At 39.8% G+C, this 27359-nt stretch overlaps 2 protein-coding genes across 14 annotated transcripts in view; both read right to left on the bottom strand.

Moving 5' to 3' along the window:
• CLASP2 (cytoplasmic linker associated protein 2) overlaps nt 1-3838 on the bottom strand; it is a 155602-nt gene extending 151764 nt beyond the window's left edge. For all 13 annotated transcript variants that reach the window (XM_057704441.1, XM_057704442.1, XM_057704446.1 and 10 more), the window contains exon 1: nt 3427-3838. In XM_057704441.1, coding sequence (XP_057560424.1) covers nt 3427-3621 — 195 coding nt within the window. In that variant the 5' untranslated portion in view covers nt 3622-3838. The remainder of the gene's footprint in view (nt 1-3426) is intronic.
• Nucleotides 3839-5614: 1776 nt separating this feature from the next.
• Nucleotides 5615-27359, bottom strand: part of LOC130834454 (U6 snRNA-associated Sm-like protein LSm3) — a 44232-nt gene continuing 22487 nt past the window's right edge. The window contains exon 2 of the mRNA XM_057704617.1: nt 5615-6114. Coding sequence (XP_057560600.1) covers nt 5827-6114 — 288 coding nt within the window. The 3' untranslated portion in view covers nt 5615-5826. The remainder of the gene's footprint in view (nt 6115-27359) is intronic.

The raw sequence follows: 27359 nt of genomic DNA, 5'->3' as shown, positions 1-27359 counted from the left end.
ATAATACCATTTTAAAATTTGGGGACTCATGGAATCACAGGACTCTCCTTACCAAAGTCAAACACCAGAGCATATATATTTTTTATAATAAAAATACCCATTCCCACATTTTTAAACTTCAATTATGATTTCTCCACTGGGCTAAAGACCCCAACCAACCATTTAACATCTCAGCTTGGATGTCAAACAACCTTCTCAAACGTAACTTTTTACTTCCTTCTCCCAACTTGTTTTCTTAGTCTTCCGCATTTCAGGAAATACTACCCTCTATTGGTGCTCATGCAACAGAATTACCCCTAATTCCTCCCTCTCACTCTTCATATTCAGTGCAAGAGGAGGTGTTGTTGGCTATACCACCATGTCACATTCCAAATATTCCACTTCTCAGTACTGCCACTGCTACCAAACCAGCCTTAGCCACCATTGCTCTGTTTCTTCTTTTGCTGCTTTACTGGCCACTCACCCCAAAGCAGCCAACCCTCTACATAAAAACCTTCCGCCGATTTAGAATAAAATTCTACAAAGCTCTTCCTACCTGCCTCCTCAGCGTCACCTTTCTGAACACTTCCCTCACTTGTAAACTCTAACCATGCCGGCCTTCTTTATGTTCCTCAGCAGAACTAGGTTGCAGTTTCCTCTGCCTAAAAGCATTCTTCACTCCTCTATTTCTTTCCTGTCTGTACTCAAATTTCACCTCACTTCCTTTACTTCCAAAGTCTCATCTTCCCTCATTCTTTCATATCTGTCGATTTACAAGCATTTGTTACTTGAAACTATTCAATCTGTATACCCATCTGCCTTCCTCTTTCTAACAGGATCTCCATGACAGCAGCAATCTCACTCTTCTCTCCTTTAAATCACTCTCTCAGTGAGGTCTTCAATGACCAACTATTTAAAATTCCAGCATCTGCATCCTGCCCAACACTCCTATTCCCTTCACTGCTTTTCTCCAAAGCATTACCACCATCTGACATACTACATATTTTAGTTATTTATCTTGTTTATTCCTCTGCCCCCACGAGAATCTAAGCACACAAAGGCAAGGACTTCTGTCTTCTTTTCACTATTGTATCCCAAGTGCCGAGAAGTTCATCTGCACATGGTAGGTCCTCAATTAATATTGAGATGAAGCTGAACGAATAAGACTTTCTAGTCTTGTTCACAGCTGGGTCCACAAGTATAGTCATTCAAATTTACTGAAGCAATGACCGTTATTAAGATACAAATCCTAAAGTACTATCAAATCGAAAGAAAAACTATATTTTGTTCAGCATAACTTGAAATTTAAGTACGTTTCTGAGTGTATGTTCAAAAAAATTCTATGACACACTTCTTTCAAAAGATTTAAATATTCATGTATCTTGAGTAAAAAATGATGACCTAGCTTGGTAACTTAGTTTATAAATCCCAAATAAACTAATTAGAATGCCTTCTCCCTTACAATGTCAGAAAAGCTCTTATACTGCAGAATTCAGCAGAAAGAACTAATGATTCAAGGAGAGATCATAATTAATGAATTAATGTCCCTGAGAAGGCAAGAGGGCATGGGATACACAAGCCTTCAATACCCACGTGGAGGAATTGGTAGACGTGAGAAGGAGATCATTTGTTCACTATAACAGAGAAGGCAGAGTTATACGGGCACAGCTACAAGGAAGTATGTAGGTGAGGTTGTGGGCGTTCTCTTCAGATTTCTGAAATTGTCTCAGGCTACAGTATCTACTGAGGAGCATGGAGAGAACGTCTAGTAAAGAGATAAGAACTTGAGTCAGATCCCTGAAGAATTCTAACTCTCAAGGACCAGTTAAAGAAAAAAACCATAACACTAAGTAGAAGTAGTGCTTAGAGACAAAAAAAGAAAAAACAGGATACTGTGGTATCACAGAAGCCAAGAATATGTTTCAAGAGATGGAAATGCTCAACTGTCATTCACCGATGGTACATCTGAGGAATGAAACGGCCAATTCAACCACAGCCAGTGTAGAGGTGGCACATCAACCTCCGCCTGGGAAGGGGAGCATGCATTACCAAAGAGCCGACTTTCTACAACAGCCTAGGCTGTAACACAAAATCGACTATCTTGAGTGTGCATGTCCTTCTTACAGTAAGTAAATTTATCTCGTTTCTTCCAAAGATATAAGACTAATCCCCTAAACAGTAATGATATATTCTTAAATATTAACTTCTCCCAAAGTTTTTAAAAATAATAAAGAGATAGTACAGGGGACACGGGTTCAAACCCTGCTCCAGGAGGATCCCCCCCCCCCAAAATGTATATAATTGAGCACGGAGGTGGTTACCTCTCAAACTGTTTATTATTCTTATAAAAAGTCAAACCTTTCCAAAACTCATGTAAGTTTCACCATTAAATCTGCATAATAATTTCAGAGTTTGCCTTTCTTCTCTACGACGATAATGCTTTCAAAGTACAGCCTATTCGCTGGGTTATAAGTATCTATTACTTAAAAAAACCACTTCATCCACAGGACGTTTGGACCAGCATTTTAAAGCAACACTGCCACCAGAAGACTAGAAAGAAACGTTACTACCAGAAACCACAGTGCAGGCTGATTACAGAATATTTACCTGGTCTCCCAACGTGGCTACGTTACAACCTGCCTACTACCGGCTCTTCAGAAACACTGATTCCTTCCTGTACCTCATCCTTTTGGTTTTTTTGTCAGCATCACCTAACCTGCTACGGCACGGTTTCTAATCCGAGTCCGTTCTCAACTGCGGCAAAACAAAACGACAGCTTTCAACTGCTTTGCAGCGACCATAAACGAAAAGCAAATAAATAATGCCATGAGGTCCGCATCTTTTCATGAGATTTAACGGTACACTTAATCAGGCACTTTGTTAAGCTCTCAAGATGCCTTAGACACTAAAAGCACAAGCTTACACACACACACACACACAGATTATATACGAAAAAAGAAATAGACGATTAAGTAGGATAAAAATCATTAATGAAAAAGGCTTAACGTGACATCTTTCAAGTTAAAATCAGTATCCTCCTGCCCTACGTCTTGGTCTGGGTAGTGTTTATACAGGTCCGCACAAACGTAAGGCGTCTTCGACTCTTTTATCTATGTAAATGATCACTGATTTTTTAAAACGGGTGATGAAACACTACATCCTAGTGCCAAAGCACTTCGCACGGTGTCACGGAATCGCTTAATTTGTCACTGTTGACAATGGAGGAAAAAGTTGGTCGCGGTGGGAAGTCGGTCTCCGGCTCGCGTGCGGAGAGGCAGGCTCGCCAGTGGGGGCGCGACTGGGGGCCCCCCGAGTCCACGGGGCGGTTCCGAGGGGCCCGGCGCCCCGCGGGGGCTCTGCCCGCCGGCCTCGCACGTCCGGGATTAAAGGGCCGGCGGGAGAGGGCGTGCCCGGCCAGGCCGCGCCGCCGCCGCCGCCACCGCTTACCCGGTAGTTGCTCGAGCCCACCCAGCCGGTGAGAGCGTCGACCGTCTTGCCCAGACGGCCCAGGTCCTCCTCCAGGTCCGGGATGGCGCCGGGGACGCCGAGGTAGAGCAGCAGCTCCTGGCCGACCTGCAGGCGGCCGCCAACGTCCTTCTGCTGCACCTGGGCGCTGAAGTACTCCATGCCGCGGGGCTCCATGACCGCGGCCGCCCGCCCGTGAGGGGCCAACTTTCGCCGAGCGCCGCCCAGCCGCCAGCGCGGGGACCCACGGGAACGGGCGGGACGCGCTCGGTCCGGCCGAGGCGCGGCTCGCGGGGCGCGGCGGGCGGCGGGAGCAGCGCCAGGCGCCGAGCGGCCCCCAAACTAATCAAACTCGGCGCCCCCCGCGCCCCAACCCGCTTCAGAGGCCGCGGCCGCCGGGGACGTCAGCGCGCGCGTGACGTCAGCGCGACGCCGGCGAGCGCCCGGCCGTACGGACTCGAGCTTCGCGGAGGCGGCGGCGGCGGCGACGGCTGGGGACGGTGGGACCTCTGCGGGGAATTGGGGTCAGACTGGGTTGGCTCCCCTGGGAAGCCGACACTTCTCTGCCAGCCGCCATCTCAGCCTCCTGCCCTCGCCCGGTAAAATCGAGACCCCTTGCAGGTTTTTCTCCAGTTGAAATCCACATTTGGGAAAGTTTCTGGTGCTTGGAATTCCCCTTCCCCAACCGCACTCCTGGTTTTTTGGTTTGGGTTTGTTGTTGTTGTTTTACTTTGTAGAATGCCCTGCCTTATTTTAAAAAAAAAAGAAAAGAAAATCGTGACCCCTTGCTTCTGGCTGGGCCACCATGTGATGCTTTTTTTTTTTTTTATCTAAGGTTTAATTTACACAGAGTAAAATGCACAGATTTTAAGCGTGCAGTGTATGCGCTTTGGAAGATGTATTCAGCAGTGTGAATAGCTACCATCCCAAGGAAGATGGAGCACGTTTTCATCACCCTAGGAAGTTCCAGGAACCTCCAGTCAGTAGCCAGTGGCTTGCCAGGTTTTTTGTTTGTTTTTTGTTTTTGGCATACAATAAACTGCATATATTTAAAGCGTACAACTTGATATTTTTTTTATTATTAGTAATGTATATATGGCAATCCGAATCTCCCAATTCATCCCCCCCAACCCCCCAGGCATTTCTAATCGAATTTCTATCACTGCAGCATAGGTTTCCTGGTTCTTTCATGTCACGTGACTTCACACAGTCTGTACTCATTGAGTCGGGCTTCTTTCTTTTAGCATAATGTTTTGAGGTTGATCCAGTGCTGTTGGTGTGTCAGCAATCCCTTTTTATTGCTGAGTAGTATTCCATAGATGGAAGAACCACAGTTCTTGATGCAGTCACCTATTTATAGACACTTGAGTTGTTTCGGTTTTCAGTTGTCCAGCTGTAACCAGCTATAACCATTAGTGTACAAGTTATTGTGCAAAGACAGGGTTTCATTTCTCTTCGGTAAGTACCAAGGACTGGAATCACTACGTCGTATGATGTGTTGTTTAACTTTAGAAGAATCTGCCAAACTGTTTTTGGTAGTGGCTGGACCATATTGTCCTCCCACCAGCAGTACTCAGAAGTTCCGGTTGCTCCACATTCTCCACAATATTTAGTATGGTTGGGGTAATTAATTTTAGCATATAATGCATTCTGAATGTGCATTGGGGACTTCGCTAGTGGTCCAGTGGTTAGGACTGGTTGCTTCCACTGCAGGGGGCTCTGGTTCAGTCCCTGGTCAGGGAACTAAGATCCCCATGCCACCTCCCCACAACTCGTGCAGCCTTTAAATAAATTAATCAATTAAAAAGTAAATGCACATTGTATTTAGCTTCCTGCCAATTATTTCCAGCCACAACAATAATTATTTTATATATCTGTCTCCTTTATTACACAGGAAGCTCTAATATCATTTGCATTTTCCCTTGGATGGTGCTTGGCAAATAATGGGCACTCAATCAATTTAAATTGAACAAGTGAATGAATGTAGTGAAATGCTTGAAATGTTCACAATAACAAAATAATAACCACAAAAACAATAATACACTCTCCAAATTCAAAGAAACCTCTCTTCTGTGTTTACTCTGAGGTTTTTTTCCTATATTTCTCTGTTTCTTTTTGTTTTGTGCTGTAAGTTTCTCCATCTTTTTTTTTTTTTTTTTTAAGTTCTGCATCTTGGTGATCACATTTATTGGAAGGGTTGGAGAAAAATAAAAATGCCATTTAGCTTAAGAATTTGTGAGTTATCTGCAAATCAACTTATTTCACGTGTGGAAGAAATCTTGGTTATTTCTTAGTATCAAAATGTACGCCGGTTTCTCTTTTGAATATCTTCTACATTTAAAGAGGCAATCATACAAAATCTATTTTCCACACAGGATAAATTCAGCCAACTCTCAAGGGCGGGGCAACTAGCACAACACCGTCTCCCCGGACAAAGAGCATCGGAATATTCCGTTTTGTTGATTTATATATCTCTTCATATGTTTCTTCATCAATTTCTATAGTTGTCACAGTTTCTTCCACATCTCCCAATATCATATTTAAATGTTGATCATAAGCATGTAACCTGCCTCGAAGCTCTCTGTCATTTCTCATTTTCACATAGATTCGTTCATCCAGGCTGAGCCTGATGAGATCCAGGGGCTCTTCTGCAGTGTTGGTGGTTTGTTGCTGGTCTCAGTTTCTCCATCTTTAATTGGCTATAATCTCTCTGCAGCTGGGCCTCAATCAAGTAAACTGTAGTAACTGTTCCTTGGGTGTCTAAAGGTTCTGCTCATAAGGGCTACAGAAGAATATAAAAAGAGGGTACAATCCAGAGAAGTTTGTTTTCTAATTGCCAATGACCAGGTGCAGTATGTGGTGTAGAAAAAAAAAAAAGTAAGAGCTCTGGATTCTAGGTTCATCCCTACATGTCCCTGTGACCAAAAGTGACTGCTGCCCTTAGCGCTCTGTTGTGTCCATTCACCTTTCAGAACTTGTGTAACTCAAGGTCTTTAAGTTATAAGATAACTGAATAGTCTTCATGTTATAAGATAATGTTATGGCATTTGAGTAACCCTGGAAGTACCTATGAAATGCTTAGTAAACACTGGTTACTATTACCTATGTACCCCACTGTGTGTTTCATTAATTCATCGAGAGGTATCTTCTGAGAGCATATTATGGGCTACTCACTGCGCCGGGGTCCACAGATAGGAAATTTATTTAGAGCTGGTCTCTGCCCACAACAAACCTAAGTACAGAAAAGAAAATAAGCATTCCCAGGATGATAGGATGGGGTAAGCAGAGGGTATTTGGAAGCCCAGATGAGAGGCTTCTTATGTAGATGGCACTGAGAATGGGTGTGGGAGAGTTGTAAATCAGGGAAGGCTTCTTGGAAGTGGTTTATGTATAAATTGTTTTGAGAATATATATAGGAATTAGGTTATTAAAGAAGTGTTTTATTGTTGTTGCTATTGTTTTCATATGGTCCAGCAATCCCATTTCTGGGCATATACCCAGACAAAACTATAATTCAAAAAAGATACATGCACCTCTATGTTCATAGCAGCACTGTTTGCAATAGCCAAGACATGGGAACAACCTAAATGTCCATTGACGGATGAATAGATGAAGAAGATGTGGTACATATGTACAATGGGATATTAGCCATTAAAAAGAATGAAATAATGCCATTTGCAGCAACATGGTTGGACCTAGAGATGATCATACTAAGCGAAGTAAGCCAGAAAGAGAAAGACGAATACCACGTGATATCACTTATACATGGAATCTTAAATATGACACAAAGGAACATATCTACAAAACAAAAACAGACTTACGGATAGAGAACAGACTCATAGTTGCCAAGGGGTAGGGGAGGGTGGAGGAGGGAAGGGTTGGGAGTTTGGGATGAGCAGATGTAAACTATTATGTATAGGATGGGTAAACAACAAGGTCCTACTATATAGCCCAGGGAACTATATTCAACATTCTGTGATAAACCATAATGGAAAAGAATATGAGAAAGAATGCATATATGTATAACTGAGTCACTTTGCTGTATAGCAAGAAATTAAACACAACATTGTAAATCAACTATACTTTGATAACATTTTTTTAAAAAAGAATTGGTTTTTTTGAGGAATAATGTTTGTCTACAAGATGTAATCTTGGCTATTTAAATTCAACATTTGTTACCATCATTATATACCTACTACAAATCTGCTTATTTCTCTATATCACTGTTGTCTGTCCTCAGCTAAACATCGTTAGAACAGAGTTCTCAAGCCTTCTAGTTCACAGCACTTTAGTATCGGTCATTTTTCACAGAACCCTAGACCACAAGAAACACCTAAGACGGGACTTCCCTGGTGGCACAGTGGTTAAGAATCCGCCTGCCATTGCCGGGGACACGTGTGCCACAACTACTGAGCCTGCACTCTAGAGCCCGTGAACCACAACTACTGAGCCCACGTGCCACAACTACTGAAGCCTGAGCACCTAGAGCCCGTACTCCATAACAAGGGAAGCCACCATAATAAGAAGCTTGCGCACCGCAAGGAAGAGTAGCCCCTGCTTTCTGCAACTAGAGAAAGCCCACACACAGCAATGAAGACCCAACGCAGCCAATAAATAAATAAATAAATAAATAAATAAATAAATAAATAAATAAATAAAATAAAACAGATAATGTTAAAAAAAAAAAACCTAAGAAATACCATCTACTGAATAGTAAGAGCCAAACAATAACTATTCTCATCCTAACATCTTAGTAGGCATTTGAAAAAATGCATTTTCATTTCATTCTTGAATAACCACACTTACTTATGAGATTTCTGCACCTGTTGGTGCACTGCACAATTCCTCAAACCTGGGAATCAGACTGGACAATGTCATCTTCATCCTATGGTACATTGCTTCTCATGTAGCACTTGCTTTTTATCACAGCAACCACAGAAAACACAGCCTTGCAAAAATGGCATCAATAAATGTACCACAATCTAATGTTGAAACTTCTAACTATGCCTGACATGCCAGATATCACTGTTTCCCTTTAAAATTCAAACAATCCTGGAATGCTCTTGGTGAGTTTATGGCAGCACCGTGGGGTACCTGAGCACAAAGTTTAGGAATCTTGGCACACAGATATCTGACGATGCCCAAGTTATCAGAGAAACAAAGAGAACAGGAAACGAAAATAGCAGCTCATTCAGGAAGAAGGCGTGGGTCCAATGAGAACGGGGCTTCACAAAGGCGGTTGCCTGAAGAGCTCAGCTTGACACATGTTATGTCTTTTAATCCTCCAAGCAACCCTATGTGGAAGGTATTATATCCCCATTTTAGAGATGAGAAAACGAAGGCTCAGAGATTGTCTCCAGCCTCATTCATGATTTCAGATTCATGATTTAAACCCAGGATGTCTGGCTTCTCCCAAAAAGATAATTTTAAAGGAAAGAAAACAAAAAGTTTGGAATTTACTATCAAGATAGTGACACTCCTTGTATCAATATAACACAGTCTTTCTTTGAATATCTATATAATATTTCCACTGAAAACATGCTTTTCTCTGAACTACTGTTAAAAGGAAAAGGACAAGGAGACAAAGAAAATGGGTAGAAATATTAGGGGAAAAAATAGCATAAGAAACATCTACATTCTTTCATAATCAGTCACTAAATGTATCTGGGAGAACAAGTCTATTTTTAACTGGCAACAAGACTGAAATAGATCATTTAAATACAGGAGACTGGCTTCCTGACTTACTTGTTCATTATTTATGATAATAGTGGAAACTTTGAGTCACCTTTGTTCTGATACTGGACTTTTTTTGCACATGGAGACTGACAGACAAATCGTCACACTGCTAGTTTGAAACCATACTTCCAACAAATACCCACCAAGAAGGGCATTGTGTGAGGTACTAGAGTAGCAGTGGGGCATTGGGTGGCTTACCAAAGAAAGATCACAATCTCTCCTCAAAGGTTGAGGGATATGTACAGGAGTGTTCTAAGCAGCTTTATTCACAATAGCCCAAACTGGAAACATCCCAAACGTCCACCAGCTGGAAAATAGATGACTGTGGTATATAGCCATACAATGGAATTCTACAAAGTAATAAAAAACAAACTACTGATACACTCAACAATGAGGATGAATCTCAAAAACACCATGTTGACCACAAGAAATCAGACACAAAATAATATACACTCTGATTCTGTTTACATGAAGTTCTAATACAGGGAAAACAGTGATGGTGATAAAAATTAGAAGAGAGGTTATCACAACGAATGGGAGTCAGTGGGTATTGACTAGGAAAGGGCCTGAGAGAACCTTCTGCAATGACGGACATGTCCTCTATCTTGACCTGAGTGGTGATTATTGCAGTATATGCATAGGTATCAAACTGGATATTTTGTTAAACAATTCAACAAGTTGGGCACTTAACAAATTGGTGTATTTACTATATGTACATTAGAACTAGTAAAAAAATGGGAAAAAAAGTTAAGACTAAAAAATTAAAAGGAAAATAAGGGAAAAAAGAGTTCTAGTCTATTGCAGGGCTATCCAATAGAAATGTAATATATATGTAACCATAAAATATTAATATATGTAATTAATTTTTTTCTAGTAGCCACATTTTGAAAAGTAAAAAGAAACAAGTGAAGTTATATTTAGTAATATATAGATTATATTTCATAATATTTAATGATATTTTAAAACAACATTGAATAGTTATAGGCAATGCTTTATTACATTGTATATTTAATAATTTTATTTATTATATTTAATATTTTACTAATATTCAAATGTCATTTAGACCTATGATCAAAATGAAAAGTATTAATACAAAGTTTTATATATTAGACCGTGCAGGTCTATTGAAAATAGCACCAATTTAGAATTAGAAAACTCAAGTTCTGATATTACTAGCTGTGTAAACTTATCTGTTAACTTCTCTGCATTAACTTCTCCAGTGTTTCAGTCTAAACAAAGTAAATTAGGGGGAGTTCCCTGGCGGTCCAGTGGTTAGGACTTGGCACTTTCACTGCAAGAGCCCGGGTTCATCCCCTGGTCAGGGAACTAAGATCCTGCAAGCCTTGTGGTGCAGTCATAAATCAATCAATAAATAAAGGAAATTAGTAATGATTGTAGGGAGAGAGGCTCCTGCGTGAGTCTCACATATGTCTTGTTGGGTATGCCAAGGAAGCAAGGCCTTAACTGTTACCAACCAGGGTTCTTGGCCTTCCCTAATCAACAGAAATTGATGAGAGATCATACAAGACATTAGGCAAGTCTTTCCTGGAGCCTCTGCTGCAGCATGGGGGAGCGAAAACAAGTAACAGGTGCCCTTGCTCGCTCCTGGAGCAGGGGTGCCCTGGTTCCTTACATGGGGTGAGGGGAAAGATGTGTCCAGGGGTCTGGCTGGAGGGGTGGCTTAGATGGTCTGCCCACCCCTTTGGTGGTGCTGTGTGCACCGGGCATGCACAGTACCCTGCTTTTGCTCCTGATACACTGTTTTTGCTCCCCGCTCTTCAGAAGTGGTAGCTGTGTTTATTGGTCTTTTTGTATCTTGTGCGTAATTTGCCCCAACTGCACATGAACAATTATCCCTTACAGTTTCTTTGTATTCTGTTGCTCAGTGAGATGTTTGTCCAGGTGTAAGCACTGCAGTAAGGGGTCCCAGGTCCCAGGTCCCAGGTCCCAGCTTATCTCACAGCCTCTCCTTACCTGGTGTGTTTGCAGTGAGCAACCTTGAAGGATGAAATAATGTCTCCCTCCAGGACAAAAAACAGGTTTACTTAGTGCTCGCTATAAAATGGAGGGTTCCCCAGCTTCTGTTTCTCTCCTGTAACACAACCCCATGAAATTTGGGGGGCCAAGGGGAGCTGTTGCAAACATAAAGCTCACACTGCTTATTTTGCCGTGAGTAGAAAAGGCCTTTGTCTCTGACCCAGAAGTCTCGGGTCTTTTGTTAGTATCTATGAAATAGCAGAAGGCTAAATTATTAGCTTGTAAGTAGGGTAAAATCAAATCCCACTGCCTACCACCAAAGGCTTTATTTTCCCCCTTTTTTGATAAAAATGAAATGAAAGTGAATATGAAAAGAAAAGAATATGAAAGAGAATATATATGTATAACTGAATCACTTTGCTGTACAGCAGAAATAATCAACTATAATTCAATAAAATTTAAAGATTCCATCAATGTAGTAAATATATTTGAAAAAGAATGTTAGGTGGCGTACAATTAACCCCTAGACAAATGAAACACAAGTATTAAGGAAGTCCAGCTAAAAAGATCAGACAAAACTTCACAGATTGCTCTGGAAATCAATGGTGAAATAGACTTGCCTGTCCCAGCAATATTTGTTATAAGATTATTTCTGTGAGTAAATATTTTCTCATAAATTTCCAATGTAAGAAAGTCAAAGGTGGGTTCCCAATGAGCAGAACGCTTTGTTGGAGAAAGAGGCTAAGAGTTAAAATCAGGATCAGTTTAAAGACGCATTGAGAGTTACAGAGTTTCCAACACCCTGGCTATTGGGAAGGCTCTACCCAACTGTACCACCAATGGTTTCAATTCTCCTAACTTCCCACTGTGACCCTGGGGTACAGAAGGACTTATTTATGTAATACTTCAACTGGTAAATACCTTTGGGTTTCCTACCATTTTTAAGAGTTTAAGTTCTATAAGGAATAATTCAAATCCAGAAGGAACTTAATTGCTTCTTAGAGAGAAGAATTTAACTCCAAACTTCCAGCTCCAAAATATATATGTTACCCTGCTAAATGTGGGAATAGTCATAAATGAGTATGGTCCACAGTGGGAAAGATTATTCTCACCTGGCAGATTTGAGACACTTCTTTAGATAGGAGCAAATGAGGTGAGTGGGAGTATGGTTGTGATTTCAGCAAAGAGAAGCAGAGAAGGGATCCCAGGAGCAAGAAGGAATCTGAATGCAGAGGCAGGAAATGCCAGGCTGAGCTCAGCCATCATGGCCAGGCCAGTTCAGCTGGTTCCTGGGACCTACTGGAAGAGTTTTTGTCAGAACTTTTAAGCCCTAAAAGGGTTTTGTCACATGCATTCAATAAGGAAAATAAACAATATCCCACTTTTTCATAGCAGCCAATTTTACTTTCCAGAAAAGCCTGCAAAAATAGAAAATTTTATGTGCAATGAATGATAGGAAATTTTGGTGGTTTGATGTTATCAGGGTGTCCCATTATGTTTTCCTGTCAAACGTATCAAAGGTGAGTTAGACTGTGGTAAGAAAACCCTGAAAATATCTCTGGGAGACATTGCATTAACGTGAGACTTCTTGCCCAGTTCGCAAGGATGTACTTAGCCAGTATTTTCAAAAATATATTTCCCACCTTATAAAAGACTGCTTTTAAATTTTTTCATGACAAAAAACCAAAAAAAAAAACCAAAACAGAAAACCTCTACTAACTCTCATAAAATCAATTCCTGCTTAGTTGCTTCTGACTGGATATTTTGTTACAAGTGGCATTTTTCATTTCATGTAGCAGTGAGTTTTCTAAGAAAAAAAGCACCAAAAAGTTGGTGTTTTGAAACTTTGATTTCTGTCTGTCTTTATTAGTTGTTAATTGCTGAGTAACAAATTACCTCAATTTAATGGTTTAAAACAACAGTATATATTCTTAATCTCACAGAGTCTCGTGGCCAGGAATTTGAGAGCAGTTTAGCTGGATGTTTTCACTCAGGCTCTTTCATGAAGCTGCATTTAAGACGTCAGCCGGGGCCGCTGTATCTGAAGGCTTGACTGGGTTAGAGGATCTCCCTTCAAGATGCCTCACTGCCATGGTCATGGGCAGGAAGCCTCAGCTCCTCATCTCATTAATTTCTTCATAGGGCTGGTTGGTCGTCTTCATGACGTGGGAGCAGACCTTTTCCAAAGTGGCTGATCCAAGACCAAGGAGAGAGTGATACTGTCTTTTATGGCCTCATCTCAGACGTCACACACCAACATTTCTCTAACAGTTTTATTACTTACAGAGATCAGTGTGGGAGGGGACAATACTAGGGCATGAAAACTGAAGGCAAGAATGGGGATGATTCTGGAAGCTGATACCACACTATCTTTAATTGTAATACTTTAAAAATATTGATAATTGTATTTTCAAATGGGAACAGGAATCAATAGTTAAAAGGAGTAAGTTTTAATAGTAAGTTTGAAACGGAACAGGAGAAATTCAGAAAAATCTGAAATTATTGAGGTTACTGACAGCCAGAACTACCCAAATTTCCCTGTGATTATTTTGACAGTGATGTATTCCAATCATCCTTTTAACAAGCTGAAGTCCATCTAAAATGTATACAGGATATAATCAGATGTTTAATACAAATTCCTATCATTGTGGATGTGTGAATGAGGCTGAAGATTGGTATGTGGTTTTTGAGAAAACTAAGTAATAATTGCCTGAAACCATTATATTTGAAGTGACATTTAAAAATCAAATTTACAAACTTTTAAGAAAAACCGTGATCACTTTTTTAAATATGAAGAGAGAAGCTCTGACTACAGTATTACAATAAAATTCACAGATCAATTAAAAATTCCATAAAGCTTTAATATTGGCTTTTTAATTACCTTGGAAACTGATGTTTATTTAAAAAATACGAAAAATCGGTGACATACTACATGGTAGAGATTTCCAAATCTGTTTAGGTCAAAACGAGGTTGCCAATCTGGAAAAATGTGTTCTTATAAAAATGACACAATTAATAAATACACTTGAGCATGATTTTTAAAAAGTCATATGTAATCCAATTCTTTTTCTTATAGTTGAATGAATGCACTGTTGTTATTGATTAGGAAATTGTTTATCATATTTGTAATGGTGATGTCTGTGAAGATTTGTGTTGATAAAATAACTGATGAAAATATTTTCAACCAAATAGTAAAGGATTTTAGCACACAGCATTTTCTGGAAATAAAAGTATGGGAATATGCAGAGATGAAACCAAATATATTATGGACAGAACTCCAGAAGTGGTAACCCCCATCAAAGCTCCTGCTCCAAAAACAGGAGACTTGCAAATAATCTGTTTTTGCAAATAATCTCTTTTTGTATTTTCTCAGAGGGCTAGTAAAGAAGTAAACGTTGCTTTTAAAAAATTAGTGTTTGGATCATTTCTTCTCTTGAGTAAAATTGATAATGAATGTGTTTATTTTGAAAGCTTGGTTTACTATGCGGATGCATACTGGCTTAGGAGTAGCAGATGGTCAAAGTTTTCTAACTTAATATTGAATTGTTATTTTTCTTTATAAACAAAAAGAAAGAAAAAGCCATGACAAAGGGTAAAACTTGGATTAAGGGCATGAATTCTTTATAAGTCCACCTTATCAATAAAAGTGGCTCACAAAGTTGAATAATTTGAGTTGTATTTTATTTCATTAATATTTATTTATTTATTTATTGTATTTACTTTTGGCTGTATCGGGTCTTAGTTGTGGCACGAGGTCTCTTCATCATGGTGCTCCGACTCCTCTCTAATTGTGGCGCATGGGCTGCGGAGCGCATGGGCTCTGTAGTTTGCCACACGCGAGCTCTCTTGTTGAGGCTCGCAAGCTCAGTAGTTGTGGCACACGGGCTTAGTTGCCTCGCAGCATGTGGGATCTTACTTCCTCAACCAGGGATCAAACCCGCGTCCCCTGTATTGCAAGGCAGATTCTTTACCACTGGACAATCAGGGAAGTCCCAATATTGAATCATGCATTTTAAAAGCTAAACGCTCAAATGACAATTACAAAGTAAAGCTAATATTTTCACAGCTTGTGGCAAGACTACTGGAACAAAAGTAAAGTCTGAGTTAGAGGAGAATTCATGGTGGAACTATGAGTTGTTTGAGACTTTTGTTTCTTTCACATTAGATTTTATTTATTTATTTGTTTAGTGTTATTTTTTTGGTGCGCCCCACTAGCAAGTGGGATCTCAGTTCCTGGACCAGGTATCAAACCTGCACCCCCTGCAGTGGAAGCCCAAAGTCTTAACCACTGGACTGGAAGTCCCTACATTAGATTTTAAACATTGGCAGTGAAAAATCAGTCAGCTTTTTTCAGTCACTGAAAAAAAATCTTTGACAAGTATCTTAAGAGAATAAGGGAGCTGGAATGATCAGAAATGAGTTCCATCTACCAATAAACCGAAGCAGTTCAACCCTGTGGTGCCCTGCGGTAGGTGCCTGTATATTGGTTTTGCCTAGCACCCTTTCCATGTACCTTTGGGTTGCGACCAGTTTTCCTTTGGATGATGGGGAAGAGGGACCAGCTGTTTTGGTTTGCCCTGACTCAGTTTTAGCACTTACAGTTCTGTGTATGGGAAACTTTATACAGCTGGGAAAACAGGAAGCATTGGTGTAGGAGATGTGGAGTGGTGACCAGCAAATTTCTTCCCAGATATAGGTGTGGCACTTGATCAAGGTCTGATCACTTATTGCATCCTACCCACATGATCGCAGTGATTAAATGAGAGATGGATTTGAGCAAAGCTGGTCTGTCTCTGCTAGAGGTAATAGGGAAAATGAACACTTTTCAATTTGTGCAGTTCACCATGACCACCATCTTGATTGCCATGTGGAAAGATCCTTCCCTAGAAGTGGAGAGCCTGATCATGTGACCCCTGGAAACAGCCACAGATGAAGCCAGCTGCAATTCTGGGCTTTAAACTTAATGAGCTATAAATTCCTTTCTCTGCTTCACCTGGTTTAAGTTGTTTGTCTATTGCTTGCAACCGTAAAAATTCTACAACCTGTCAGCATGAAGACATATTTATTAAAATTTTAATCAACAGGAGTCTGAAAACGTAATATTCCACCTCTTCATCAGCATTCAGAGCATCTCTACTTAATGGTTATCCCACATGGCTTTTAAAGTAGGTGAAAAAAAATATCCATACATTTAACAGTCTGCATTTTAGAAATATTGTGACACCAACAGCAAAAAGAAATTGCCTAGTATGAGCTGTCAGGTCTCTGTTATTCAGTCTAATTATCCAAAATTGATGCAATAGCTCTCATCAGTGAGCCATGGAAACAAGTAGGAAAAATCTTTTGAAAAATTTCCTGACATCAAGAAGTGTGCAATTTTTCTTAAGTTAAAATAAGCATGGCCATGTTATGGATTAGAATGTAAAGTTGACATAAAATTTTAAGAGCCTGAAATTCAAAGACATTTCTTACTTGTGCCTGGTTGCTTTAGTTTATATATCCCAGGGCACGTGTTCATTTTCCTGAGCAGTTAGGAAAGGTATTTCTGTACAAAATTTAGCAAAGCCTCACAGTAGAAATAGAGACCCATTAAAATTTTTGAAAAAAAAAAACAGATGTGACCAGGACTACAAACAGCAATAGGTATGATGGTCTGGAGAAAGAGGAGGTTAGTGATGAGACCCCTTAGGAGTTCAGTGCAATTGTCTAGACAAGGAATAATGACAGTCTCAGTAAAGATAAGTGATTTCCTGCTCTGGTTTCCACCTGACCCATGCAAAGCATCAACCATAGAAGGGAAAGTACATGGTAAATACTAAACTGTCAACGTATGTAAAGCGCTTCCATTAGCAAACTCCCAGACATTTATCAAGAACCGGACACTATTCTAAGCACTTTATAAATATTAGCTTACTAAGTTCTCATCACAAATTTATGAGGTAGGTACTATTAATATCCTCATTGTATAGATGGGGATACAGAGGCAAAGGGAGATTAAGTAATTTGCCCAGCTCAAGTTATTTATTCACCCAGCTAATAAATAGCAAAGCCAAAATTTGATTAATATGTGCCTTGGTGTATCTCTCCTTGGGTTTATTCTGTATGGGACTCTCTGTGCTTCTTGGACTTGGTTCATTATTTCCTTTCCAATGTTGGGGAAGTTTTCCACTAGAACCTCTTCAAATATTTTCTCAGACCCTTTCTTGTTTTCTTCTTCTTCTGGGATGCCTATAATTCGAATGTTGGTACGCTTAATGTTATCACTGAGGTCGCTGAGACTGTCTTCTATTCTTTTTATTCTTTTTTCTTTTTCCTGCTCTGTGGCGTTTATTTCCCCCATTCGATCTTCCAACTCACTTATTCGTTCTTCTGCCTCAGTCATTCCGCTGATTATAGCATCTAGAGTATTTTTAATTTCAGTTATTTTGTTATCCATTGCTGTTTGTTTTTCTGAGTTCTTATGAACTGTTTCTTGTACTTTCTCTATTTTGTTATCCACATTTTGTATCATTTTTACTATCATTACTCTGAATTCTTTTTCAGGCATTTTTCCTATTTCCTCCTCATTTATTTGGTCTTGTGGGTTTTTTTCCTGCTCCTTTGCCTGCATGGTGTTTCTTTGTTTCCTCATGGTTGTGCAGACTTTTGGGGTTGCTTGTCCTGGCGATAGAGGTGTTTATAGAAGACTGTCCAAGCCTCAGACCAATGTCCAACTGCTGGTGTTGGAGGGTTGCCTGCAGAGGTGGGGGGGCAGCTGTGGCTCACCGAGGAGGCAGGGGCACTGGCAGCAGGGGTTTTGGGAAGTGCTTATTCAAAGCCAAAATTTGAATCCAGATAATCTGACCCGTTGGTCTTAACTGCAATGCTATGCTCATTTTGGGAGGGAAACATAATTTGAGTGTTAATACTCAAGATATACAGTTTAAGGCATTATTATGAGAGTGAAAATGTAAACAAGTGAGGAAAGAGGTGATATACAGCCCTGAATCATTCAAAACTCTAGATGGATTTGTGGAAGAGAATTTGACCCATGTACCAAAAAATCGATACGTGCAGCAAAACATCTGTGAGGTTGTAGTATTAGCTCCACCTTGGTCGATGCTTAGGCAAAAATAATTAAATAAATAAAATGAAAATGTAAGAACCTGTGTTTATGAAGGCAAACTTCAGTTAAACATATGTAGACTATCCCTAGATATCTATATCATGGTTGGAAAAAAAATGGATACATTTATCAAGTTTTGCTTTGGCATTTAGGGAGAGGTGAAGTGAAAGGTATTTCAGTTCTTTTTCTACTTGTGGCAGCAGTGAAAATTTTGAGGTTTCCAGAGAACTGAAGACAGCTTGGTTAATGAAAGACCACACAGCTAATGAATATTTATGAATGAGGGAAGGAAATTTACAAATCACAATATATCCTCACTTCCACGCCTACCTGCCCCTCTGCCCCCCATTTCAAACTATGGAAGCAGAAAAAGAACAGGATGTGTTTCTCACTTGGTAGTTTCAAAATCCTTAAGGAATGTAAATGGCTCAAAATAAAGACAATGTTTGGGAGTGAAAAAAATGGAATAATGTAAGAGCCAACTCCTGTCTTCTTACTAAATATGATTCTGCAAGTAGAGGGGAAAGGAGAGAGGGAAGGGATACAGAGAAATGATGGAAGTTTAAACAGAGATGAGATCTTGCACCTTGCTCACTCCTGGGCAGATCCTGGGGACCCACCTCCCAGACCTACCATGTTCCAGTATAGCATGGGAGGAGCGGAAAGAACAGTGGGCCCTAAAGGTGTCTTGGGGGTAGGAATGAGGGACAACTCAGCAGTGAACTGCTCATGTCTGATAACCCAGGTATCAGATGCCTAGCAATGGAGAAGATCAAGGGTCCTACCAAATTCCCCCAAAGGCAGGAATTTAGATACAACTTAAGGGAAAAAAAGGTGATAGGGGAACACACAATATGACCAAGATTAAATTCCCACCACTCCAGGGGAAGGGAGGCTCACAAGAACAATTATGCAGGAAATTATACAGGAAAAAAAAGAATGTAATGTCTTTTGCATATCTGAGCATATTCCCTAAGATTTGTACCCATTCCTCAAGCACAGGGTGTCACTGACCTGCTTCCTGTCATATGCCCACGAGATACAAGTGGCAGAATCAAGGATTGAAGTCATATGGCGGGGATTCAGTCTGTCAGAAGATAGAGGATTCTCATAAGAGCGTTCTCAACACTAAGGCTTCCTTTATCTTCTCAACCTCACATGCTCAACTTCTCATACTGTTTCTCCCCAGTTAATATGCCCTCCACACCCTACGTTTTGTTTGGAAATCTTATGTGTCCTCCAAAACCTAGCATTTAAAACCATGAAGCTGTGAGCACTCTTTCCCAATCTCTTTGAGGTTCAATCATGTATACATAGGGGATGTTCAATATTTTCTGCTTGAATAAAAATAATTTGGTCTCATATTATAATACTGTCTCTCCAGGTCTTATCTCACTAACTAGTTTGTACTTTTTGTGAGGGTATGGACTGTATTGTATACATCATCATGATTCTTTCCTTTTTAAAAATTATTCCTCTTATTTTATTTATATTTTTATTGAAGTATAGTTGATGTGCAATATTATACAAGTTACAGGTGTACCATATAGTGATTCACAATTTTTGAAGGTTATACTCCATTTATATTTGTTGTAAAATACTGCCTATATTCCATGTGTTGTACAATATATCCTCGTAGCTTATTTTATGCATAATAGTTTGTACCTCTTAATCCCCCACCCTTACACAGCCCCCACTCCCCTCTCCCCACTGGTAATCACTAGTTTGTTCTCTATATCTATGAGTCTGCTTTTTTGTTATGTTCACTAATTTGTTGTATTTTTTAGATTCCACGTATAAGTGATATCATACAGTATTTGTCTTTCTCTGCCTGATTTATTTCACTTTCATGATCACTTTTTTTTTTTTTTTGGTCACACTGCACAGCATGTGGGATCTTAGTTCCCCAACTGGGATGGAACCCATGCCCTCTGCAGTGGAAGTGTGGAGTCTTAACCACTGGACCACCAGGGAAGTCCCTCATGATCATTTCTTAATAGTATCCAATACATAAGAGGTATTCAGTGTGTATATGTATGTATATACATATATATATATGAAAGAATGAATTTCCAGGATGTCTATGCAACAAAATAGAATACCTAGTGTCTTAGATTGGTTTCTTCCAGAAGCCAACTGAGCCCCAGATTCAAGCAGAATTGCTCCCAGGGCAGACTAGTAAGGGAGTGAGGGAAGCAGGACAGGGGAGAGGCAGACAAGAAGAGGGTACAATTTTGGATGAATTCTTGGACTTGGTCTGATTCTGTAGGGACCTCTGGAGCATAACTCACACCTTGAGTTCCTGCAGTCCTGAGGCTAGGGAGCTGGGCTTTGTCCACCCTCACTGCTCAGCGGCTAGCTACCAGCCACTGTGGGGGATGGGCACTCCCAGACCTCTCCATCCACCCAACTGGAGGTGGCTTCAATAGCCCAGGGGCAATCCTTTGCAGAAGGTTGCTGGTGTAACCTGAGGAGATTCTGAGGGGTTCTGAGCAGGGTACCTCTGTGTTCACTGCACCTGGGAACAACACGGTCTTCGAGGATGCCTTTGATTCATTTTGAACAAGATGTTCCTGTTAATCCTTGTTTTTTTTTGGTTTGGTGATTTTTTTTTTCTTTTCTGCTCTGTTTGCTAATCTATATCCTACCTTCTTGTGTTTGTTTACACAAAACAATAAAAAAAATTTTAACTATTCTTAAACAAAACCAAATACCAGATAGTCCAAAGATTTGTATCTAAAAAAAGGAAACCATAAACGTTTTGGACGAAGCCTCAGAGCTGCTTTGGGAAGCAGGGGCTTGAGAAGGTCGAATTGCTTTGCAGAGGAAATGGAAAGAATTTGTTTTTTATGTTTTTTTTTCTTCTGAGAGGGCAAACACAGAGGAGAGAGGAGTGAGTACAGAAACAACAGATGTAGCCAAAAGACTGCTGAGAACCAGAGTGTCTGACGTAGGATTTTTAAGATGCTTGTGTAGCTCTGGCTCCCTAAACGGTCATTGCAGACAGCTACAAACACGAAACCTTGGGTAAATGAGCTGCTTTCGGTACAAAATCTAAGGAATGGATTGAAGAGTAGAGATGAAGGAACAGCCCCAAGTTGCACAACAGAGAACAAGGGTTCAGAGGCAACAGCTAGTGCCAGCTGGGCCATGAGACCAGAACTCCGCAGGGAATTCACAGTCTCGACAGAAGCACTGGGTTTCCTCTTCCCCAAGGCATGGAATACGACCAAGCCAATCTTCTCTAGATCCTTCTGATAACTGAACTGCACTGAGGAAGCTAAAAGCACTGTAAAGTATCTTTACGAGATGCTTTTATAAAATAATATGCAATCATAATATGGGAGAAGTTACACAAGTTGGGTGAAAACACAAAATAAGAAAGAGTCAAAGGCAGAACCAGTTTCCAGTCCAGGCTTCTGTTATATATTTTTCTTCCCAGCAGCAGTCTGCACTGGCAGGAGCAGAGTTACTGACTGCATCTGGCACTTCTCTGAAAACCTTAACAGGGAATCTCAGAAATGGGCTCCTTTAAAACCCCTCTGTGTCATATCTCCCTGAAAAGCAGGAGACTTGGAGAATAAGAAAAATATGCAGTCACCATGACTAATTTCAAGTTTTGTCCAAAGTAGTAAAATGAGTGTGTACCCTCCCAGGGGGCTACGGTGATAAGCAGCTCTTAGAGCGCATAGCTATGCGAAGGCTGGGGCTGGCCGCCGGTGGTGGGGGGGGGGGGGCGAGGGGGGGCGGGGGGGGGGGGGGCGGGGCGGGTAGAGAGCAGGGGTGGGGATTGATTCATGAAGTGATCCCTGGGAGGATGATCAGAGAGTTGGAAAGTGAGATGTGGAAGGAAAGAAAGTCAGGAAAGGGGACATTAATGAGTGAGTTACTATGGGGGGTATCCAGAGCTCAGGGAACTGTGGGAATACTCAGAACTGTCTCACAAAGAGGCAAGGAAGATGGGGTATTTATTGACCAATTCTTGAACCTCTTTGGTTGAAGGTTGCTCTTGGCGTCTTAATTCCACAACACGCCCTGGTTGCCAGGGAAAACCATCAAGGAGAGAAATTCAGGACCTGAACTTATATAACTGTCTGTAGGTAGGGACAGTGAGAGTTTTGAATATCCTTTCCCTGGCTTATTTATTAGCTACGTGACTTTTATTCTCGGTGCTTCAGTTTACTCACTTATAGAAGCATGGCAATAATCATCTAAACATATAGGGTTTTCATGAGAATTAAATGACAAAAGACATGTATGTAAAATGCTTAGAAAATTCCCAGGAGCCAATTTAATAATATGATTTGTTAAATGAATTATAGCTACTTCTCATTCTTTGTAAAGATGATTGTTTATTTGGCTTTAGTTGCCTTTTTTTTTTTTTTAAGCAGTCTGATGTTTTTTTCTTAACAGATTGCCAGCTTCATTCAATTGTGAATTTTGTAATGTTCAGTTCAGGTTGTTATCAGTGTGAATTTTATAATGTTCAGTTCAGGTTGTTATCAGTGAAGCAGATGACATACAAAGGGATTTCTATACAGCTTGAGCTGCAGATCAGGTTTTATATACAGTCTGGTTTTTATTTTTATGTTTTGGTTTATTTTCTAATGTTATCTCTGCTAAAGGAAATGACCTAAGCGCTGCTCCAGATCACCGGGACGGGCACCATGTTTTGGGTGTCACTGTCAGCTACTACTAGATATTATGATCAAAAGTGAACCCTGAAATTGAAGCAATTTCTTACTGATACCATTTCCAGCCTTCTGTAAAGTCAATGAACATATACCCAAAACTAGAAAGGAAAATATTTCAAATTGGGAAGCAGAAAAAAATGGATTCCTGGGACTTGCCTAGTGGTCCAGTGGGCTAAGACTCTGAGCTCCCAATACAGGAGGCCCGGGTTCGATCCCTGGTCAGGGAACTAGATCCCACATGCTGCAACTAAAGATCCTGAACGTGGCAACTAAGACTCGGTGCAGACAAATAAATAAATATTGAGAAAAAAAAAAAAAAAAAACATGGGTTCCTGGGACTTCCCTGGTGGTCCAGTGGTTAGGACTTGGCACTTTCATGGCTAGGGGAGCCCAGGTTCGATTCCTGGTCAGGGGGGAGTTAAGATCCCGCAAGCCAAAAAAAAAAAAAACAGGAAGGATTCCTAATTTGCTTTTTGGTTGCTTTCTGCCTTGAATTTCTTCCTGTTCAGGTGTGATGTTTAGATGTGGTTTATAAATGTGCCCCATGCTATACCATCTCTTTACATGTCTGTGATGTGCACAGAAAGTCATCCATTGCTGAGAAAGGACTGAATGCTCAGGGATTGATCTCAGTTTGATCTTCTTGAGAAATTACAGCCTCAATATTAAAGATTGTGATACGCTGGCTGTATGAAAGCTAGTGAGGAGAGTAAATGTATCCCTGAGGCGTGCCACTCGAGCAAGCCACTTGGAAGTTGGCATTAAAAATGACGTGCAGAAATGTGTTCAGGTGATCCTTCACTCAAAAGACCAATGTGAACACTTCTCCCCTCAACAGGAAAGATGCTTCCTGGGAAACTCAGTTATATTTGCTGATCTTCCCCCCCCCCCCCTTTTTTTTTTGGACAGCACCACAAGGCTTTCAGGATCTTAATTCCCTGACCAGGGATCGAAGCCAGGCCCCCTGCAGCGAGAGCACCAAATCCTAACCACTGGACTGCTAGGGAATTTCCTTTGTAAACAAATGGTGTTTAGAGCAGTTTTAGAGTCACAGCAAAATTGAGTAGAAGGTATAGAGATTTCCCATATACCCTTGGCCTCCACATACACAGAGCCTTCCTTACTATCAACATCCCCCACCAGAGTTGTACATTTGCAGGACGTACAACTTTGTACATTCAATGAATCTATATTGACCCCTCATTATCATGGTAGTTTATGCTGGGGTTTACTCTTGGTGCTGAACATTCTAAGGCTTTGGACAAATGTATAATGACATGTATCCACCATAATAGTACAGTACAGAAGCTTCGCTGCCCTAAAAATCCTGTATGCTCTATCATCTCTCCCTTGCCCCGACCCCTGGCAACCACTGATCTTTTTCCTGTCTCTGTTGTTTTATCTTTTCCAGAATGTTGGAATCACACAGTATGTAGCCTTCTCAAACTGACTTCTTCCCTTTGGTGATATGCATTTAAGCTTCCTCTGTGTCTTTTCATGGCTTGATAGCTCATTTCTTTTTAGTGCTAAATACTGTCTATTGTCTGGATGTACCATAGTTTATTATCCATTCACCTACTGAAGGACGTCTTGGTTGCTTCCAGATTTTGGCAATTATGAATAAAGCTGCTATAAAGATCTGTGTGCAGGTTTTTGTGTAGACATAAGTTTTCAGTTCCTTTGGGTAAATACCAAATAGTACAATGGCTGGATCATATGGTAAGGATGCATTTAGTTTCATAAGAAATCACCAGGTTGTCTTCCAAAGTGTTTGTACCATTTTGCATTCCCATTAGCAAGGAATGATAGTTCCCATTGCTCTACATCCTCACCAGCATTTGGTGTTGTCAGTGTTTCGGGTTTTCAGTGTGTAGTGTTATCTCACAGCTGTTTTAATTTGCATTTCCCTAATGACATACAATGTGGAACATCTTTTTATATCTTTATTTGCCATCCGTGAGGTATCTGGTGAGCTTTCTATTCAAATCTTTTTCTCATTTTAAAATCGGGTTGTTTTCTTATTGTTGAGTTTTTTTTTTTTTAAAGATCTTATTGGCTTTATTCAATGCTTCTTTTTTTTTTTAAGAACTTTTATTGAGATACAGTTGACATACAATAAACTGTATATATTTAAAGTGTACAATTGGATTTTTTTCTTACTAGTAATGTATATATGGCAATCCCAATCTCCCAATTCATTCCCCCTCAACCCTCCCCGCTATCCCCACTTGGTGTCCATACGTTTGTTCTCTACATCTGGGTCTCTATTTCTGCCTTGCAAACGGATTGATTTGTACCATTTTTCTATATTCCACATATATGTGTTAACATACAATATTTGTTTTTCTCTTTCTGACTCACTTCGCTCTGCATGACAGTCTCTAGGTCCATCCATATCTCTATAAATGTTCCAGTTTCGTTCTTTTTTACAGCCAAGTAATATTCCATAGTATATATGTACCACATCTTTTTTAATCCGTTCATCTGTTGATAGACATTTAGGTGGCTTCCATGTCCTGGCTATTGTAAATAGTGCTGCACTGAACACTGGAGTGTGTGTGTCTTTTTGAGTTATGGTGTTCTCTGGGTGTATGCCCAGGAGTGGGATTGCTGGGTCATATGGTAATTCTTATCACTGAGTTTTAAGAATTCTTTGTATATTTTGGGTAACAGCCCTTTATCATACATGTCTTTTGCAAGTATTTTTTCCTAGTCTGTGGCCTGTCTTCTCATTCTCTTGACAGTTTCTTTCACAGAGAAGAAGTTTTTAATTTTAATGAGGCCCAATTTATCAATTACTTCTTTCATGGATTGTGCCTTTGGTGTTGCTTCTAAAAAAGTCATCACCATGCCCAAGTTCATCCAGATTTTCTCCTACGTTACCTTCTAGGAGTTTTATAGTTTTACATTTTACATTTAGTTCTATGATCCAGTTTGATTTCTTGTGTGTGATGGTTCTAAGTTCTGGATTTTTTTTTTTCTTTGCATATGGATACCCAGTTGCTTGGCATCATTTGCTGAAAAAAGATTATCTTTTCTCCCTTGTATTGTCTTTGCTTTTTTGTCAAAGATCAGCTGACTGTATTTATGTGGGTCTGTTTCTGAGCTCTCTATTCTGTTCCATTGATCTATTCATCTATTCTTTCATAGTGTCAGTCCTCTGACTTTGTTCTTTTCCTTTAATATTGTGTTGGCCATTTTGAGTCTTTTGCTTCCCCATATAAACTTTAGAATCAGTTTGTTGATATCTACAAAATAATTTGCTGGGATTTTGATTGCGATTGTGTTGAATCTATAGATCAAGTTGGGCTGAAGTAACATCCTGACAATATTGAATCTTCCTGTTGATAAACATGGACTATCTCTACATTTGTTTAGTTCTTTCTTGGTTTCTTTTATCAGAGTTTTGTAGTTTTCCTCATATGAATCTTGTTGCTGATCTTTTTAAAGTATATATATGAAAATATATACATACTAGTTGCAATTTTATCATATTTAAATTTTTCCAACTATTACTTTATTTTTATGACTATATTTATATTATATGGTAAAACACAAACAAGCTATTGGCCAACTTCAGAAAATTTCCAACAGACATCAATTAAGTCATGAAAAATAGCTACAAAAATAACAATTTTTGATCAATACTGACAAGAAAGAAAGTTCTTTGGATGTGGTTTATCCCCAATAAGAATATAGCACATGGGACTTCCCTGCTGGTCTAATGGTTAAAACTTTGCCTTCCAATGCAGGGAGTGTGGGTTCAATCCCTGGTTGGGGAGCTAAGATCCCACATGCCTTGTGGCCAAAAAAACCAAAACATAAAACAGAAGCAATGTTTAACAAATTCAATAAAGACTTTAAAAAGGGTCATCAAAAAAAAGAATCTTTAAAAAATTAAAAAAAAAAAGAATATAGCACATTGACAAATTATACTAACATCGACACTTAAACCTGGTCACAATTTTGAATTTCTTTTGTGAAGCTAGCATATTAGGTAAAATAATTTTTTTGAGTGTCAATGTCAGGAAATACAAAAATACAAAGAAGGGTTGTTGAACTGTTCCAAATTAAAGGAGACTAAACAGACATGGCAATTAAATGCAATTCATGATCCTGGATTGGACCCTCGACTGGGGGAAAAACAGCTATAAAGTTCAACTTTGGGACAATTATTGAATTTTAATATGGATTAGATAGTATTACATCAATGTTTCATTTCCTGATTTTGATCATTGTATTGTGCCTATGTAAGAGGATGTCCTTGTACTTTGGAAATATACACTGAAATATTTAGAAATGGAGGACATGATGTTTGTAACTTTCTTTCCTTTTTTAAAAACTATAGTCACCATGCTGTACATGTATACATGTAAAAATATACACATAGGACAGAAAGCCCA

Source organism: Hippopotamus amphibius, chromosome 13 (genome assembly GCF_030028045.1).
Source record: "Hippopotamus amphibius kiboko isolate mHipAmp2 chromosome 13, mHipAmp2.hap2, whole genome shotgun sequence".
Taxonomy (NCBI): domain Eukaryota; kingdom Metazoa; phylum Chordata; class Mammalia; order Artiodactyla; family Hippopotamidae; genus Hippopotamus; species Hippopotamus amphibius.
This window is presented reverse-complemented; position numbering and strand designations above follow the sequence as displayed.